General features: G+C 39.7%; 1 protein-coding gene across 1 annotated transcript; it reads left to right on the top strand.

The window, feature by feature from the left end:
- Positions 1-1977: 1977 nt before the first annotated feature.
- spag1b (sperm associated antigen 1b) lies at positions 1978-18481 on the top strand. Its single transcript, XM_030783105.1, has 18 exons — positions 1978-2099; positions 2185-2344; positions 2558-2682; positions 2788-2847; positions 2970-3082; positions 3278-3383; positions 4836-4966; positions 5292-5398; positions 5759-5885; positions 6668-7123; positions 9594-9693; positions 10909-11061; positions 12283-12440; positions 14231-14372; positions 15500-15626; positions 16062-16214; positions 16455-16814; positions 17147-18481. The coding sequence occupies exons 1-18, from the start codon at positions 1978-1980 to the stop codon at positions 17285-17287; spliced, it is 2841 nt and encodes a 946-aa protein (XP_030638965.1). The 3' UTR covers positions 17288-18481.
- Positions 18482-19844: the final 1363 nt, after the last annotated feature.

Here is a 19844-nt window from a genome sequence, read left to right as displayed (position 1 = left end):
AGTTCTGCTGTGGTGAGTTAAGTGTGGACAAACCTCCGCTAGAGAGAATGACCTGAGAAAAAGAATTGAACAATAAATCCCCAAATTACTTTGCCCATAGTAATTTATTAAAGTAGGCTATTCGGCTAACAAGCAAATACGGACTAAAACAATTGTTAAAATGTACTTGAGCTCATTAAATATTACTATAATTCCCACCTGTATGTGTTCACAAATAAAGAATTATATTTATGCCTTAGCAAATACGACTAACACTTTTATGATAAGTATAGAATATCATTGTGCCGATACATTTGCTGTTATATACCTAATTTAAATTTTGATAACTATTTACGTTAAATCCCAACAAAATTAAGACCGTTCATTAGACAAATTATATCTGACAAAATACAGATTAAATACAAAAAGATCCTACGTGGTGGACAATTTCTTACTTGTTTAACACCGTTTGAAAAGGTTTTCCTTTACCAACGGGCATCTTACAAAACTGGTTATAGCAACAGCAAACGAGCATCTACATTGCTATGGTAATTGGAGTCGCGTGCATTGCCTTGTCTTTAGATCCCTAGAGTTATCGAAATTTGCGCCCATGAAATCCCCATGACTCTCATTCGCCCGCTCAAGCTTTCGTAAGGCCGCCAAACCTTAACCCCTTGCCCAAACCGTGTTTTCCGTCAAAAACAGGTGGGAGGCAGTGCTCCTGAGAAGGGATGCAGTTCACTCTTGTTTACGTTATCACTACTATTACTATGAATGTCAATGGCCACGTCGAAATCATTTTTTGTTAAATGTGATTGAACTTTCATCTGATCAAATAATAAGTTAAAACTAGCTACTCTAAGCATCGACTTAACATATCACACAAACTATAAACGAAACGAAATGATGTAGATGGCTAACAAATAAACAAACAAATAAAACAACTTATTGGGTAGCTTTTAGTAGCTCCAGAACACAAAGTAAACTCACGAAACAACAGCAGCAAAGAGCCCACAATTATATTTTCAGTTCTTTTTTCTCTCTCTTTTTTTTTAACTAAAGCAATTTATTAGCGTAGTTATTAAGCCGGAGGACATTAGCTCTTTAGAAGTGACTCAAAAACAATAACAATGCGGAACTTTTAGCCTTATATTCACCATCAGTTTCGAATGTAAACAACCCACAGAGCACCATTATTTACTTACATGTGAGAAAAACCAGCCTAAAACGTGAATTCCATGATTATTAGAAATCCAACTCGAATCCAGTTTGCCCAAGCCTTATATACGCTAGGGTCAACATTTTTCCTTTGGTTGCACACGTTTCAAATTTGGTGCACATTGCGCTGATTGGCTACTGGTGTATTTACGAGAAATGTTGCGCTAGCTGCTACAAGATGACAGATATTGATTTTAAAAATTATGTGATAAAATATTTATTTTTTATTTTCTTGTTGCCAATATTGTCGCGCAATCAATTGCAAATTTGTATGATTTTGTGGTCAGAATTCTCACCGAATGGTACATTCCACTTCGCCTGGGGACCATGGAAAGTTACCATGGAAACTCGACGCGTTCTGCCTAAAACTTCTTCATTATGTGGGTATCGGGCTCTTGAAGTTTAGCTGATGTTTAAATACATATAGAGTTCAAACAATTAAAGAACATCACTTTATTACTGCCTAACAGTAAAAAGCCAGTCATGTCTGACGTTTCTTGAACTTATCTTTATTGCCTACCGAGCAGAAGGGGTAACAACATCACTTAGTTAGCCTGGAGAACAGCAGCTAAATTTATTAGCAAGCGCTTGCGACTTGGGTGAAGTGCCTGTTAAGACAGTTTGCTATCTCCGAGGTTTCATGCTAGTATTTATCAGTTCCTCACTAAACGAATGATGCTAAATGCTAGATACTGCCATTTTCCCGATAGCAGACATTTTAGACAAAATTTCTCAACAATTCACCTTTCTTCTTTTTTCAGTGTTGTGAGTGCTGACGCTATGTCCTGCCTTTCGGGTCAAGAGAGAGGAACAAATAAGGTTCCAGTTGAACATCTGGATTATAGTTTCATCGAGAAATGCACGGACGTGAGGTACCTTGAAAAGATCTTGAGGATCCTAAGGTAAAGTAATACCATTGATCACATCAGTTATAACAACATCCATGCTTGGAGTCTCGTTAACTCTTTTGGTCATTTTAATTTTAAGGTCAGGGGAAGAGGGTATTTTTCCTCATCTAATCGAATATTGTGAAAAGCATATAAGGAAGCTGGACCCTAAAAGTCGTGCCCTCAGGAAGGAAAAACCCCCAGCCACTGCGGCTAGTTTTACCAAAGAGGAGTGGAGCCAAATCACAGATGAACTAAAGGTACAGTAAATTCCTACATTCCTTTTCTTGTCATTCCACACACTCAGAGGGCCTTGTATGTTGACATATGTTGTTGTATGCCTCTATGTCTATGAACTAGATTATTGAGTTCCATGCTTCAGAATCACACAGCTGACATCCAGTGGTCTCTTATGTAATTCATGAGAGGCTAAAGGTATGTGTTTCAAGTTTGTAAACTGAATCCTGTAACAGACATGGGAAGAGGAGATAAAAGTGAATGAAGTGAAGATCAAACAGACGCCACTCCTCTGTAATGAAGAAAATGTGCCACCTGTGCGTGGGTCCCATTGCTCTATCCAGGTAAAAAGCTATTCAATGTGATCCAAATAATCAACAAACTCTCATCTGGAAAACGTGTTTGAATACAAGAGGTCAAAGTGCATTAAAAAACATTGTATATAACCACAGAATACACTGAACAGTGGAGCCAACAAGACGAAAAAGAACGCTGCCCCTCCACGAGATTACAGAGACTGGGACAAGTGAGTATGAAAAAAAAAGCAACTTTGTTTATGTGTGGTAAATTTGAGGGGCAGAGAGAGTCAAACGTCAGATATTTTGAGAGGCAATCTTTTACAAGAGAAGGCTGTTGTTCTCTGTTCAGGTTCGACGTAGAGAAGGAATGTGCCAAAATTGATGGAGACATCACAGAGAATGAACCTGCTGTGATTATAAATCATGGCCTTCCAAAGATCAGGAGAAAAATGGACACAGCAGGTGAAATGAACATTTAACGATTGTCGCGGGAATCTCTGTACTTGTCAAGTTCATATGATTTTTTGCTTGCATGATATTATGTGTAAACCTCACTCAAATCCTGAATATACAAAAGACGTATAACACCGGTCAGAATGTAAAATGTAATGTCTACACTATTTTTTTTTTAACACACATTATTATCTGCTACTCTAGCCCTGACTGAGCAGGAGAAGATTCAGCTGGCAGATCGTGAGAAAGACAAAGGAAATGAAGCTTTCAGGAGCAATGATTATCAAGAGGCTGTGGCTTACTATACAAGGTTAGCTCTTTAAAATGTTTGAGCTTTATCACATTCAGGATTTCATGGAAACATATTTTGTCCTGGGGGACATTATGTGCCTCATTCAAAAAGTTAAAGGTCAAATCCACATTTTAAGGGCACACTCATTAAAAATGTTCATCACAGTTACAACATTTTTCATCACTGCTAAAACCAGGTACGTCAGCCACAAGCCGCTGTGCCTTGCAACGACTGTGTTCATTTTCAGTCAGTGCTGATCATATCTGTGTTTGATAGACAGTTTTTGTTTGAAGTGGACAATGAAGTTCTCTGCACACTGACTAAACGTGTTCTAGACAGTGTCCTCCCTGTGCTGATTCACATGAAGTTCTCTTCGGTTCACATATGTAAAATGTTCCGGTGGAAGTTTTGATATGATTTTGTGCAGAAACCCTGCCTTGCTCTGGGCAGCTCTTACTGGTTGCGTCAGCATTGTCTGGTGCAGCGGGATCTGAAATACAGCCATAAGGATGATTTAGTTCAGATTATTAGAATACTGATTACACCAGAGTCTTACAGAGAGAAAAAAAGAGTGTATTCTGTGTTATTTAGGCTTATTTTGGCATGGCCTTTAAAAGTACAGTGGATATTAACCTTGAGTTTAAAAGCTGTTTTTTTTTTGTTGTTTTTTTTAAATGTATCTAGTTATTCCATTTATCTGTCACTAATATAAAAGTGTTTGCAGACCAAACAGGGGAGAGGCATATTCTTTAGGCCTGAGTTTACACCACAGGCTTTGAGACTAGAACATCATACATTTACTTAACAAAGATGACTCATGTCCGGCACTGGTGTTTTTATTTAATCATGCATTCAGAATGAGTCACACATCAGCATGGTAAATGTGTTCAAAACAACTTAATCATCTCTGTGCTCGCTGGGAATGGAGAGAGATGTATCAAAGGAACGAGACTGACTCATTTGTGATAAACTTGCCAATATTGATAGTATTGATCCCAATGAGATTAATAACAAAAGGGCAGTATGATTGATTTCACAGGCAGGCGGTGTTAAGATTTGTTGGTGGAATGTCGAATTGTACTCAGACAGACATACTTTGTTGTTTATTTCATACATAAATAAAAGATGAGGGATGAGCATGGTGCTGGAAAAGTGCAATCACACTGCTGTAATCAAAGCCTATGACTGTTAGTGTACACAGCGTATTAGATCAGTCTTTAAAAGACTGCAGTCTGTCAGGACTGTAGTATTTTAAAGTCAATGTTTTGAACTAAATTGTAGGTTGTAGGCAGGGAACTTCGGTTAAGGTGATTTTGCATTTGTACATTAGTATTTGAGTCATTGAGCACTCATCACTGATTGGATCTGTTACCATGTTGTGTTTTTTAATTGAATTGTTTTGTGTTCTCTCTCTCTCTCTCTCTCTCTCTCTATCTGTGTGTGTGTGTGTGTGTGTGTGTGTGTGTGCAGGAGTCTTTCAGTCCTCCCAACAGTGGCTGCATACAATAACAGGGCACAAGCTGAGATAAAGCTGCAGCACTGGCATAGTGCCCTTGCAGACTGCCAGAAAGTGTTGGAAATGGAACCAGGCAATCTGAAAGGTGCAAAATGTTCCTCATTAATATTATATACAAACAAGAAAGAGAACACCTCACTGTTGTAAACGTCTCTGTCGGTTATGTAATAAAGATCACCCTGTGAGAAAAGACTCTAGACATAATCATCATGTCCCTTTCTTAAAAAAAAGAAAAAAGAAATCACAAGGGAATATGTGTGGAGAGGAGGCACATATTTCATACTTGTGCCTGGAGATGTTTGGTGAGAACTGTTTATAAAAAGGGAGGGTTTTTGTGTGGAAGTTTTGAAATTCTAAATTTCTGAAATTCTTCCTCTGACGCACATTCTCTGTCACTTTTGTGTTTATAGCATTATTGCGTCGGGCCACTGTGAACAAAAATCTGGGGGACCTACAGATTGCCTGTGATGATGTTAAAACTGTGCTTTGCTCTGAACCTCAAAATATGATTGCAAAGGTATAAAAGACCAGGCACATATGAGTGATGTCATCTGATAGTGGGTCAAGATGTGGCGGTTTAACCTTTTTTTTTGTTAAAGGTCATATTTGTAAAAGGACACAGGACATGACAAATAATTTTATTTTTCACCTTAATTACACAGAAACTTCTTTGTATCACATGCAGAAAAGAATCCAATATTGTCATAGATAAGATAATTATTTGTCTTTATAGTAATTTTGAGAAATATTACCTATAATTTGCATAAAAGTTTCTGTAATGTCACATTCTGTGAGTTACAGTGTTGAGGCAACATGTGTATACCACATTTGGATTTTTTTTAATCCTTGATCCTCAGTGATATAAATGGTTTTTTAGAGACTACTAGAAGAATTGAATACGCTAATGAGGAAAAACACACATGGCGTGGCAAGTAAGGGCAAGAAAATTTCCATCCAGGAGGTGGAGGAAGAGTGTGAGGAGCTTGAGCAGGAACTGCCTTCTCGTGAGTTAACAGTCATCTCATTTCTCTTTAAATAGTGACGTTGATGTGCTGTAATGCAACCAGTCAGATTTCAGTGTAATTCATGGCCCCGGATATAACATACCGTGCAGACGTGTGGAATGCAGTATCCATTATGTGGACATGTGGAATCCAGCGTTCACCATGCAGACATGTGAAATGCAGTTTACATATTTGTAATACTTTTGTCCTGCTGGTCTTATTTGAAATTTAAAGACATTCACGAGGTCTTGAAATGACTGAAAATAGTTGTTCAAGAATTTCCAGTAGCTGGCAAGATTAAAAATAGCCTAGATAGAGAGGAAAACTGAAAGTACTGATTTCAGTGGCCATTAAAGCTACAACAGGAATCAGAAGCATCATGCTTATTGTGAACATTAAGTAAAAATAAATTGTTTCCATTGGGCCTGATTTCTGCTCCTGTCTGTGTTAGTCTTTAGCATAAATGCTTAATTTTGAATTGGTCCACTAAAGCTATGTGCAATACAACTGTATACCAGCAGTCTTATCTATATTGGAGTAAAGTCCATCTTTTTTGTCTTTAGTGTGTTTAAAGGGCAGATTAGGTCCTCCACATGAGGAGTTGTTTCCTAGAATTCCCAGCAAGAGGTTTTGCTTCAGCCTATCACCACCTCTTCCCCGCCCCCTTCCTTCCTGCTGTGATGTAATCACCGATTACATCCTCTGTGCACACCCCTCCCCTCTCTCTCTCTCTCTCTCTCTCTCACTTTCTCTCTCTCTCTCTCTCTCTGTCACACACGCAGATAAACAGGCTAAAGGCTTCAGTCAGAGAGTGGGAGGAGACAGCAGCCGCTCCACTGCTCCCAAAGAGAGAGGAGACATGGGGAACACACACAAAAAGTCCCACGGACGGAACGAGGGGGTAGGAGGAGGTGGTAGCCCACATGCTGAGCCTCAACATGCCTGGAGAGGCAAAGGGGGAAAGAATGCTAACAAGTACAAGGTACAGCCGAATGGAGAGGCCCCCGATTCTGACAGAGACAAGGACAAACTGTCAAACGGCAACTGCCGCGGTCAGCCGAATGACAGCAAGAAGACCGAGCAAGCGGAGGAGAAGGTCAACTTAGACGCTCCTGCCGGCGCACTGCCTCCGCCGTTGGCCCGTCTGAAGAATGAGGGGAACCAGCTCTTTAAGAACGGACAGTTTGCCGACGCGCTCGAGAAGTACTCTCAAGCCATCACAGGTTTCACAGAAGCCGGTATGTTGTTTATTTATGTTTATTCATTCATGTTTGCTTGAGTAATTACAGCTCTCTTTGAAGATTTCAAATTTGAAGATATGGTATTCTCTGGATTAAATGTTTTTGTGAATTTGGTGAAGTTGGTTATTGTAGCCACAGACAATAGCTTGCCGGGTTACATAAAGAGTGATTTTGTTAACAATATTGAATCAAGCACTGATCTTATGTTATCTTTCAAAATAATTTCTTCTAAATGAAGATTTGAATAGGAAACAAAAAAGGCACAAAGATGCTTTTTCTGTTCACTCCTTAGATCTGTCTTTGGTACAAACTTTTTTTTTTTTTTTGTTTAGATAGGTAAGTATAGGTCAGTTGTAGATTTTAACCTGAAACCAGCATGAAGATGTTGTGTTCTTTAGTCATGTGACTGTAAACCACTCAGAGTGAAATGGGATATCTTTGCTTCCTGCATCCCTATAGTAATGGCAGTTGTAAATCTCAGTCCTCCCTTGCCAATACTACCCAGCTGCCCTCAGTCTGACTCCAGTCATTTTTCCCATCTAAAGTCAATCTGTGTGTGTGTGCGTGTGTGTCATTCTCACACTGACTGAGGGAAAACATACAATGTTGTTCACATATATGTGGAAGGTTATGCTGAAGTATTAAGTGTTTCTGACTTTCTTTGCCATGTACTCAGATGTATTTGGAATGAAGGTAGTTGAATATTTACTGTGTTACACGCAAGAATCAGGCGATGTCAGTCAGTGCCACATATGGACAGTTTACACACGTCAGACCAAACTGGTTCCACCGCTGTGAATGGCTCCTTAACTTCCACACTTTATATGGTTACGTCACTAAGGTGTTTCAGTACTGAACTGAGATTACCTTTACATAGGGAAACGCTGATAGGGAAGGTGACAAAGTCAAATGCTGAAACGAGAGATACACAGTTAAATTGTTGATTACCGTCATGTTGCATTACCCAGAAATAAGGACTCCAGTGTAAAGTCTGCTCTTTGTCCGTGATGCTGTATTCAAATACCAAAATTCAGAATAAGAACGATTTTAAGTGATTTTTTTCTTTTATTTATTTTTTATTTATTTATTTTATTTTATTTTTTTGTGGTTTGTTTTTTGAAGAGGGTGTGCTCTGGCTATGCTTCAGGGATCGGTTCAGAGCGTAAGAACTGCTGAATGGTGTCCAATTTTTGCTCATCCCATTTTTCCAGCTGACTCCTAATCTGTAGACGAGAGAGCAGAAAGCTCAGGAAACCACACAGTCAGACTGCAATTAGCCTACACGTCATAGCTTGTTTCATGATCATACTGTGTTTCATGACTAAGCTTGTTCTTATAAGGATATGATTAAGAAAACATCTTTCATGCTTTCAAAGTGCTGATAAAAATCAGACTTGAAAGTAATGCTCTATATTTAGCATTATCACTCTAAATAGTCAAAAGACCTTTTTAAAGAGGTTTTGTGTGCATTTTATCTGAGGCACTGAGACATAAAGAAATGAAACACCAAAAAAGAGGAAACAACACATGACTCAAAATTGAGGTTACACTGGGTCTACATTTTTGGAAATATTTGTGGTTGTCTTTCATGCAAGCAGAGGTCTACAACCAGATCATATTCATGCTAATACACTCGCTAGCTAGCGTGACAGCCTCCTGTGCAGTACATACTCTGGTTTTGTCTGAACTCATGTAAGGTAATATTACAACCTGAACAAACATGAACAAATACATAGTTATCTCCTTTAAAATCTACAAGGGACTGCAATGTTGGAAAATGAAAGCTCCTCTCAATTTTTCTAGCCTCTAGTTCTAAAATTCAAAAACAGGAAAAGTGTCCATTTTCATTTTCTGACAGCTGATTCTAAAATCAAACATGCTATGCAACCCAGAGGGCCAACCCAGACTCTATCACACAGTCAAAGAGTCTCTCTCTCTCTCTCTCTCTCTCTAACTGAAGAGGGTGGAATCAGAAAAAAATGATCTCTTGCTAAGTTATGAATAAAAATCGGTAGGGACTTTGATGGAAAAAAAGATCAAGGATCTCCTTTATCAAAACACTGCACCCTTAAGCCATAAAACTACAAAAATCCCTTCCATTCTGATACTTCCTCAAACAATATTAAGCACAGTACACTATACTACACAGAGAAATGAGTGTGTGAGAGCCCATGACATGAGGACATTCTCGCTGCCAGCTGTCTTTTTTCATATCTAAACACGAGACACGCAAACTAGACACATCAATGTCCACAAACTACAAGACATTCTTTCATATCATATGATTTATATGATAAGACAAAACCAACCAACCAATTTTTTTTTTTTTTTTTTGGTATGATGTCCAGGAAGCATGAGGGATGCCAGCTCGGTGTATGCACTGTGTTTTAAGTGAGGTTAAGTGTGCGTTGCAGTGGATAAGAGAATTGTAACTGACACACTATTGTTGTTTTCCATTCTCCTGTAGGGATTGACAGTCCAGAGGATCTCTCCATTCTCTATTCCAACAGAGCTGCATGCTACCTGAAAGATGGAAACAGCACAGACTGTATCACAGACTGCACAAGGTGATGTTTCAGAGATGCACTGGTCGGTTAACTCATTTTTTGACTAACATGTAAACAGTTGCTCATTTCGTCATCACGTTATCTGTGAGTCTGAGTTCAAGGCTTGAATAATTATGATTCTGCTAGGTACCTGTTCTAGTGTTGGGAGTAAGACACACATCTGCTCAGACATAGTCTGAGCTATCGCATTCGACGCACATCAGTTTCATGTCATCTAGCGTAGAATCTCTAAACTTCTCTGAAGACTGTTCACATATAGGATGAATTGTAATGGCTAATTTGCATCTGACTTGGTTTTTTATCCACTATGGAAATTTGTTTTTCACTATTATTATTACTATTATTTGTTGTAGTAACAATGGCTATGTCTTTGACCTGTCTTTAATCTTGGGCAAAGAGTTTCTAAGCATTTGATCTCAGGAAGAGAGATGTCTTTTACATCACTTTACATCACTGGATATTTTTAGCATCGACCACAATTTTCTTAGTAATATAAAGGTCCAAAAGGCTTCAAACAACCTTTGTTTTATACACTTACCAAAATATTCCTTATGACTGTCTGCTAGGTCTAAACAGATTGTTAGATTAAATTTCCCATCTTAACCAAAATGTTAGATTAAATTTGCCTTTAAATTTGACCAAATGATTCCCCAACCGACAAATATCGGCCCTCCCCTTACATATCTGAGAATCACACTGAAATGCAGGATATTTAGGTGGCACACAGTGGCCCTCTGAGGTTTTATGATGTGTTGTGGATTATGCTGTAATGGCTTGTAAGAGGTGATTCCCCCCCCCCCCGCCTTTTCCCCCTGTGTTACATAACAATATGCCTAATCCTCTGGCATGTTCCCATCCCCAAATGTTACAAAGGCATCTTTCAGGATGCTTGATGAATGAAATAGTCAGAATGAAACTCTGTGAATGAATTATTCAGCTATGCTTTGACTGTCTGATGAGTTGACTGGCTGTCTGTAAGATGAGCAGCCATAAGGCAGACTTATGACACACACCAAGTGAACACATGAATGAGCAATAGTCTGGGCTTGTTTTATGTCTCTCTCTCTCTCTCTCTCTCTCTCTCTCTCTCTCTCTGTCTCTCTGTCTTTCTAATGTACACGCAAGCACACACACACACACACACACGCAAACCCACACACACATACACGTGCTGGATACAATCCTGATCCTGTTCCCTTGTGCTATTAATACCAGGGCTTTGGAGCTTCAGCCCTTCTCTCTGAAGCCACTGCTGCGTAGGGCCATGGCGTATGAGTCACTGGAGCGTTACCAGAAGGCCTATGTGGATTACAAAACAGTACTCCAGATTGACATGAGCGTCCAGGCCGCCCACGACAGCATCAACAGGTAAACACCATGCTGCTCTGAAAGCCTGCACGCCGTGCTGAGAGAGGTCACTGTTAGTGTGCTTTATTGACCTTCAAAATCTCAACTTCACAAATATCATTATCACTCACTCAGTGTTGCTTACCTCATTTTAAAGAATTTAAAGTAAAATTTTAGTATTCATTTACACATTTGACAAGGCCACAGACAAGCACTTTTTCAGCCTTGTAGTAAGTCATGCCCCAAGAAAATGACTGAAATGAAAATGGCAGTCTAAGTAGCTAATCAGTTCTTAACTGGTCCAGCTATTTCAGAAATTCTCATTTACTTTGAGGGGCTCGGAAGGTGTTTCCATGGTTGAGTGGCCCTTTGTTCAGTGCCCCTTTAGCTTATCCAGTCTAAAGCAGTACAGGATTTTGTCTGCTCTGTTCATATCCCAAGTACTCACTTAAATTTGGCAAGTTCTTTATTTTTATTTTTGTTTTATTTTTTTTTATCAGCATAGTGAAAAATTGAAAGACACCATTTCAATCCAATGTGAGTTGGTGTTAAGGAAGAATTGCGCTTTTAAACATCTTGTAAATACCTTCTCCATCAAGCCCCGATGGAGGGCACCCTGCAGCTCTTCTGGCCGGTAACAACGTTTAGCTAAGGACAGATTTACCCGCAGCCTGTTAAGAGACTATTTTTGAGTGTTCTCCAGAGTTGCCTGTCATCCATTGAGCACTTACTTTCAGTGCATTCCCATATGTGAGTCATGCAATATATGACAACCTTAAGGATATCACGATATTCATTAGCTGGAGTCCCTTGTATCCTACCCCCTTCTCAAGTCCAGCCTCCATTTTGTAATTGATCTGTAATATTTCACAGCAGCTATATGGCTGCATAAACCAAACAAGCAAAGCTGTGTGTTTTGATCTCTGTGGATCACTCGACTGGTGCCAGACTGAAATTTGTGTTAAGGTTTTATAGGTACATGAACCAAACCTCATTTTTCAGTACTTCTGAATTTTCAGTATGCAAAGTTTGAAGAAGTGTGTAAAGTTTACCACCTGTGGGAGCAACAAGAAGCTTTTATAAAACAAATAAACCAAAAAAATATCTATGCAAACAATACAACTAAGCAAAGCAGTGTCCGTGATCATTCTGTTAAGGGTGAGGGTTCCCGCCACAAAAAAACGTGATTTTTATGGCCAAATTTGTTCTCTGTCTGTCTTTGCATGTGTGTCATTACGTAAGGATCACACGGCTGCTGATAGAGCAGAATGGGCCCGAATGGAGGGAAAAGCTTCCAGAAATCCCAGTTGTTCCCCTGTCAGCCCAGAGGCATCGGGTAGAGGCACCGCCCACTGCCGAGGAGGCTCAGGCTCGTGCCGAGAGAGCAGCTCAGGAAGCCGGTCAGTATCATCTAGTCCTCAGTATCATCATCATGGCTATAAATAAAATACCTAACTACTGTCACTGACATACAAACATACCTAACTAACCTTACAAATGTACGCAAAGGCCTAGCTTCACTCAGAGATGTATACAAATACCAAGGTACTCAGTCAGCAGGACATGCATAGTTATACAGTCATGCAAGTATCTAGCTGAACTCAAGGATGTTCACAAATACCGTCGTAACACTTATAAATGTACACAATCTCAAAGTCTCTACCTGTCACAGTCCCGTTGCGACGGGTTATAATAAAGGGATCTTGTTTGTTGGCACGTGCTTATCATCATGAGTTATGATATTATGTGTCATGAAATCATGCTTGTCACGCTCCCTGTTTAATATATTACTGTCAAAGTCAAAGTACTCAGCATAACACAACTAAAGCTTGCTGCTGTGGGTCTTACTGTGTCACTCCGTGTTCAGAATGAGCTCGATCGTGAGCCAACCTAACCACTCTACTCAGGAAACCTCAGTTCTCACAGTGCATTTTAGTTCATTTCATCTGAGTTGTATACTGTTTTTTTTTATTTTACAAAAAAAACATGGCCACAAGGAATCACCGCAGGCGATTTTCCTTGACTGATGATATTTCAGTAGAATGCATCCAGAGATTCCAGTTTGCAAACATTTGTTTGCTGTACTTTTGATTTGGGCGATTTGGGTATGAGAAAACATAAAAAACTCCGCAGTGCTTGCACACCAAGTATTTTTTTTTTCTGATGCTCTCAAGGCTATCCTACAGGTGTTTTTACCTCCACCTAATGGCAAGACTGTGAGTAGCAGCCATTTACTGGGGTTCGCTGATTCTTTAAGACTGATCAAATTCTGTCTTGTGAGATGCTAATGAGAGCCAATAGTCAGTATGTTTGTTGGAATTGAGGCAAACCTTGGGTTTCATTGGACTACATCATATGTCAAATCACACATATTTTCTCAGGGGAAATTATAGATGTTTAGAATAACATTGTCAAATCAAAGGTGTAGAATGATTTCATGTAACACCCCTTTCCCACTGAAATCAGAATCTATGTTTCACTCACTCTGTGCACCTGCGGTTAAACCCTCCCCCTAAGTGGTGCACCTGGTTAAGGCTCTGTCTCACACCACAGTGCACCTGGTTAAGGCTCTGTCTCACACCACAGTGCACCTGGTTAAGGCTCTGTCTCACACCACAGTGCATCTGGTTAACACTCTGTCTCACACCACAGTGCATCTGGTTAACACTCTGTCTCACACCACAGTGCAGCTGGGCCACATCTGTGCTCTGCACCTGGAACTCACAGTCTGAATCACAGGTGTGCCACACTTGCTGACTGTGACGGGATGTCCTAGGGAACACAGCTGGCTGTGTTCCAGACTGCAGTTGAGTTGGCCAAAGGCCCAAGCACCTCTCCCTCTCACTGCTTGTTGCAGGAATAATGTTCCCTCCCCCAAACACCATTTAGAGAAGCTAAGCAACTTGTGATGAGAAAAGATGCAGTAGCTGACTGCCCACATGTCACAGTCAGTGTCAGCTAGCCTCAGTAACCTCGACTGGCTGCCAAGCAGAGTCTGATTAGAGTTTGACAGGGTATTACAAATTTAATGGGGACAGGAGGTAAAAAAAAAAGGTTCAGTGGTTAACTGTATGGACAGTGGGGAATTTTCTCTAAAGTGCACAGCTCATTCAAAATGAATTCTCTTAAAATCTGTAAATATATTTTGTCCACATTGCATTGCATCAATTGTGCTATGCTGTCTTTACAGCTAAAAGAGCAGAGGCACAATTCACTGTTCTAAAAATGGAAGGAAATGATTTTGTGAAGAAAGGACAGTACCAGGAGGCTCTTGGAAAGTACAGCAAATGCCTTACACTGAAACCGGATGAATGTGCAATCTACACCAACAGGTAGACCGACTGACTAGCCAGTGTACTTGCCTTAATTGCACCAGAGCACATGTAACAGTTGAACACTGTGGATTTGTTAACAGCTTGTTTGTGTCGTACTTTCACATGACTCATGTTTGACGTGTTGATTTGCTCAGTACAGTACTAACCCTGTGTCACAGTCTAAAGAGGGAAGCAGTTACTTGATTCTCTAAGCTATGGAAGTTTTGTTTTTTGTCAGCTTGTGAAGTCTAGCTTAGAGCCTGTTGTCTTAGAGAGGAAGAGTGCATGTCACCTCACAGAAACTCTTTCTTACTATAATAACAGGGCAGGGAAGACTCTGTGTTAACTCTGTTTTAATCAGGAAGAGGCTTCTTGTCATTTTGCTCATCCTCCATTGTTCTTTGTGTGGTTTCCACCACTGTGTGAAGGACTGTATGCATAACTTCCCGACATTTTCAATATTTACACACACTGTAGCCTAACAAATCTAACAAATAACAAATATACATGCTTCTCCTGTATAGCTTATATGTATGTTTTGATGGGGGTTTTTTCACAATTTGGATAAAAATTTAGTATGAATAGAAAAAAATCACTAGTGAAGTAGTCCTTAACTCTTGTGAATTTGTTTTAAACCTTGCACCTTGTACTTGATTTCACTGAATGTAAAGATTGACCATGGTCTTGAGCCAAATTGGTTACAAAAGTAGAGTAGTTTGACTCATATATGGATATACTGAAAACATTATTGTTATTAACATGGAACAAAATCTCTTAGTTTCCACATTTTTTCATTGATATAATACATAGATCAGAAACCTCCTCCGTGCATATACAGTATTAATGTGGATAAGGCCAAAATTAAAGTACTGATAATGGAAAAAATGGGAAACTGGTCTGTAGTACAACCAAAAATCATTCAACTGATAAAATTCAAAGCAATGCATTTGGTTTGAAATCCGTAGTGATTATGATATTTCAGCATCCCCAAGATGACTGTGTAGCTTTTAATAATTCATGTCAGATGACTTTAATTTGGCATAAATCCACAGCAAGAATAGAAAGAACATATTCTTTGAGGGGGACGGGATCTGAGATGGGGAATGCTGCTTGATTTAATTTGGTATGTCTTTGATCTTAATCAGGGCTTTGTGCTACGTGAAACTGGAGCGTTTCTCAGAAGCCAAGCAGGACTGTGACTCAGCCCTACGTCTGGAGCCCTCCAATAAGAAGGCTTTCTACAGACGGGCTCTGGCCAATAAGGGCCTTAAGGTTAGCACAAACTGCCACAAGTGAAATTTCAAAACAGGCTGTCCTTACCACTTTTATGAACTTCAACCTGTACGGAAATAGACAAAGTTTTGTTTTTCCATATAAACTCATAAATATATAATCTTTAAAGCTGCCAAAGGACATACCACCATTTGCTACTTCTAATGTAACGTGGAAACTTTTACCTACAAAAACAGTGAATGTGTCAATGTGTTCAACAGAGTAATGAAGTAGAGTTATTTGTTTAACTTTTGTCTGTGTTATTTTTTTAACTTTTATTCTGTTTCTCAGTTATTAGGACTTAGATGAGGGTCAGATCACAATTTTGAATAGAAGTATTGTAGGAACAAAAATAGCCCTGAAGAGTTCGCAATGCTTTTATGACCAGTTTACACTATGGTCTGACTGTTTTTGGTGTTTGTGTGTCATGTTCAGAATTACGTGGCTTGTAGCTCTGACCTCAAGGAGGTGTTGCAGCTGGATCCAACAGTGCAAGAGGCTGAGCGAGAGCTAGAGGAAGTGACGATGTTGCTCAAAAACTCTCAGGACTCCCCGGACAAACCCCGGAGAAATGTGCCTATTACTGAGGTAGGTTCTGGACTCCTGGTTATGATCTGATACGACTCAGTCAAGGGTCGCAGTTTAACGGAGATGAGATGCTCATGAACTTGCGTTGCAGAACAGCAATACACAGGGACTTAAAGTCACAATACTGTCGTTACAGTAAGAACACTAGGTTACTCTTGAGAATCTCCAGTCAGTGGTGTTTTAATGAGAGAGGTTAATAGCAATGATTCTTATTAAGATTCTGCTCTCCTGTTCATTTAGGTTGAGGAAGGAGATGAAGAAGAAACACAAGCCCCTAGCAGAGGCCCAGAGGAAGTAAAGGAGAATTCTCCTGGCTCACAGAACCACTGCAGTGACGGACCAGATGCAAATGCTCAGCCGACTAATGCCTATGATTTTGGCCAGGCCCTGAACGCTGCGTGTTCCCGCGGTGACGTTGCCGCTTGCACCGAGCTCCTTCGTTCCACCTCTCCTGAAAAGCTTCCACTATACATCTGCAGTCATCTGGACGGCCACACACTTAGTTTCATCATAAAGGTCCTAGACACACACCTAATGGAAACGGACCCGAAACTGGTCTATCAGCATCTCAGCCATCTCCACACAGCTGACAGATTCTCGGTAACGTGCTCTTCTTTTCTGTCACGTTATGACATTTATTGTATTGTGCTGCTGATGTGTTCATGTACAGTCTTGATTCATTCAGTGTTGTCCTCCTTTTTGTGGATGTGCAGTGGATGAACATCTGAGTTCATTGGCTGAAGAAGTCCATATGTTATCATTTGTAGATATGTTCATTGAAATAATAAGGTGTAAGGTCAAAAAATACCATTGTTTTATTAATTTCACGTAGAGATACTGAGCAGAATCAGTGTTGAGCATTCATGACCACACACTCTTTTTTTCTTTGTTTTTTTTTTGTTGTTGTTGTTATTGTTTTGTTTTTTTTGCAGGTAGTACTAATGCTTTTGGATGACAACGAGCGTCTACAAATGACTCAGCTCTTTGAGCATCTCTCTGCTGTGGAGTGTGAGGACTTCTCAAATACTGACATACAGAACCTGGCAAGCAAATACATCAGAGCCTCTGTCTAGTGCCCCCACATGGGCTCACACGCACACAAGAGGATCTATGCAAATGGAACACCGCTCAAGAGCTGCTTTACACACTAAAAGCAATACTAATGGAAGAAAATGACAAACCGACTCAGACACAATTGCAATAATGAATTGTGAAACTCTAATTCTGTTTGGGAATGTGTAACATTGGTTCACCCTTAGCTCATTGGGCTAAAAAAAAACATTTGGGATGATTCATGCATCAATAGCTGTTAGTTCATCGAAGACCCTTTAATGTCTTGTAAGATGGTGGAAAAAGTGGAAAAGCAGCAAATGGAATGTAAGGTGCTATTTTTTCCCTCATGTTTGAATACAGGGGCCTGTGTCTTACATATCCATGACATCCACAATGATTGTGAAGCATGGTTATTGTTTCATCAGATCTTATTTAACATATATGTGCTTTGAGCAAAGGAACCACTAAGCTCTCAGATGAACAACAGAATACTTGAAAGCTGTCAAGTTGAGTTTGAATACACACTTAAAAGATTATACATTTGCATGTGGAAAAAAACCAAATTCCCTATATACAGTAGTTTTGGTTAACATAACAGTGGTAATAACTAAACTTGTACTTTATAGTTGCTGAAACCCAAACTTGCAAGAACAAGCATCCATTAATTTGGCTCATAAATGACCTTAACAAAGCCTCCATGTTACTGTATAAACACTGACTTTATAGCTAATTACACCACAAGCAAACATGTTCGAGTCTACGTATTTTTGAATCTAGCATAAAAATGAGAATGGAGCATATACAGCCATGCACACAACATGAAAACAAGCAGCGTCAGCGCTAGATGCATGCCTTGGTCTTTCAAGCTTTGCACTCAGGTAATGGAATATGATCTCCTCCATGAATGCCCACACTGTATGTGTTCCAGAAGTGAGTAAATACATTTCGTGAACTATTGTTGTATATTTTGTCCTTTTTGACGTATGAACTTCTAAGAAGATTTTCAGGGAACGTGCTTGCAGCTGGGAATTCCTGAGGCAATAACGGCATGTTTTGAAATGATGTTTTTCATATTTTCTCTCTCCCTTTTGTTCTGACTCCATAACTTTATTCTGCTATTTTGTGATAATAGCAGTGGGACTCTTTACATTGGCATGGAAATTTCTATTTCTGTTGTAACCACTAAGGTTTTGAAGCTGTGGTTGTCTTAAATAAAAATGTATTTTCTCTGTCTTTTACAACAGATCGGTTTTGTAATTTTAAAAAAAAAATGCCTAACTTCTTTAACTTTTTTTATTTGATATAGTAGGCTAGTTCTAGGTAGTTCTACTAATCTCTCACCCACATCTCTCACACACACATACATGTTCGTGCGCACACACAGACTTTAATGGCAACATGGCTAGAGTTGACTCTGCAATGTTGCCACAGTAACCAGTCATCATTTATCATCAACCATTCTTTCAATACACACATTTTAAAGATAAATCTACATTGTGCAAGAATCTACACACAACACACAAACACTACACACTATACACACCACACAAATCAGACAAAGTCCAAGACACTTAACATAAAAACAATGTGGAATTTATGCTAGTGGTATTCTATTTGTTGTCCATTACATACTGTCAACAAAATAAAACAGATTCCAGTCAGCTACACTGTTTTGTTGCCTCGACCATGGGTGCTGACCGATTATCGCGAATAATCTGCTCCGATATTCATAATTTTTCCAATCAGTGGAATCATAATTTTGACTGATAGACTTGCCGATTTTTATTTAAATTGGGATGAAGTCCCTTTTTATTTGATGAATGGGCTCCGCTGACGCAGCCAGCACTCAGCGTCCCGCCAGCAGCACTATCAGATTGATTGAAAGGTAGACAAGTAAATGGCCAATCAACTCTTTTCCGTTATTGTGGGGAGAGGTACGTCGAAACAGAAGCTCTGGGTACCATCCCCCTTCGTCGCTGAGCGGAAACGTAAGAAGAACATGGTATAGTTGCAGAATTCACCCAGTGGCTGACAAAGTAACAGTTACAAAACTTACATGGCAAAGTAATTTCACGCTCTCTCTCTCAACTCGCAAACGCGGCCATTCCCCGCAGTCACCAAGTTCTTTTGGCTCAAGCTCGCAGCAGTGGCCGCTCTACCAGTGAAATGACCTTACTCCATTTATCAGTCAAACCAGCTCCTAACATCTACACACTCCTGTCTGATTTGCTGCTACCCTGCCTGCCACGAAAGCAGGATTCTATTCAACACTTAAATAAGTGACGAAATGTCCCCGCTTCTTCCCGCTCTAACTTTCCACTTTCACCAGTCCCTCTGCCTCCGCTGTGATCAATAATAAATGATCGGCGCCAGAAGGCGATGAAACACGAAAGAGTCTGAGTCAGGGACCAAACATATACAACTCGTGATGACACTTGTGTGTGGATATTATACCTTAAGAACTATAGCTTACACATTTATCGGCCCCAAACATCAGTTACTGGCCTCCTTTATTATAAATAGTCGGTTCGGCCTGGGAAAAACTAAAGTAAGTCTTCTAGTAAGTCTTTTCCTTTT

Source organism: Chanos chanos, chromosome 8 (assembly GCF_902362185.1).
Source record: "Chanos chanos chromosome 8, fChaCha1.1, whole genome shotgun sequence".
Taxonomy (NCBI): Eukaryota; Metazoa; Chordata; class Actinopteri; order Gonorynchiformes; family Chanidae; genus Chanos; species Chanos chanos.
Note: the sequence above shows the minus strand (reverse complement) of the source record. Positions and strands in the feature narration are given on the sequence as shown.

What these genes read in the sequence shown, in the direction of transcription:
- spag1b (XM_030783105.1), top strand. Translation starts at nt 1,978, where the DNA reads ATGTCCTGCCTTTCGGGTCAAGAGAGAGGAACAAATAAGGTTCCAGTT. An exon ending in GATTACAGAGACTGGGACAA is followed by an intron (nt 2,848 to 2,969) that starts GTGAGTATGAAA and finishes TTCTCTGTTCAG; the next exon opens with GTTCGACGTAGAGAAGGAAT. An exon ending in GAAATGTGCCTATTACTGAG is followed by an intron (nt 16,215 to 16,454) that starts GTAGGTTCTGGA and finishes CTGTTCATTTAG; the next exon opens with GTTGAGGAAGGAGATGAAGA.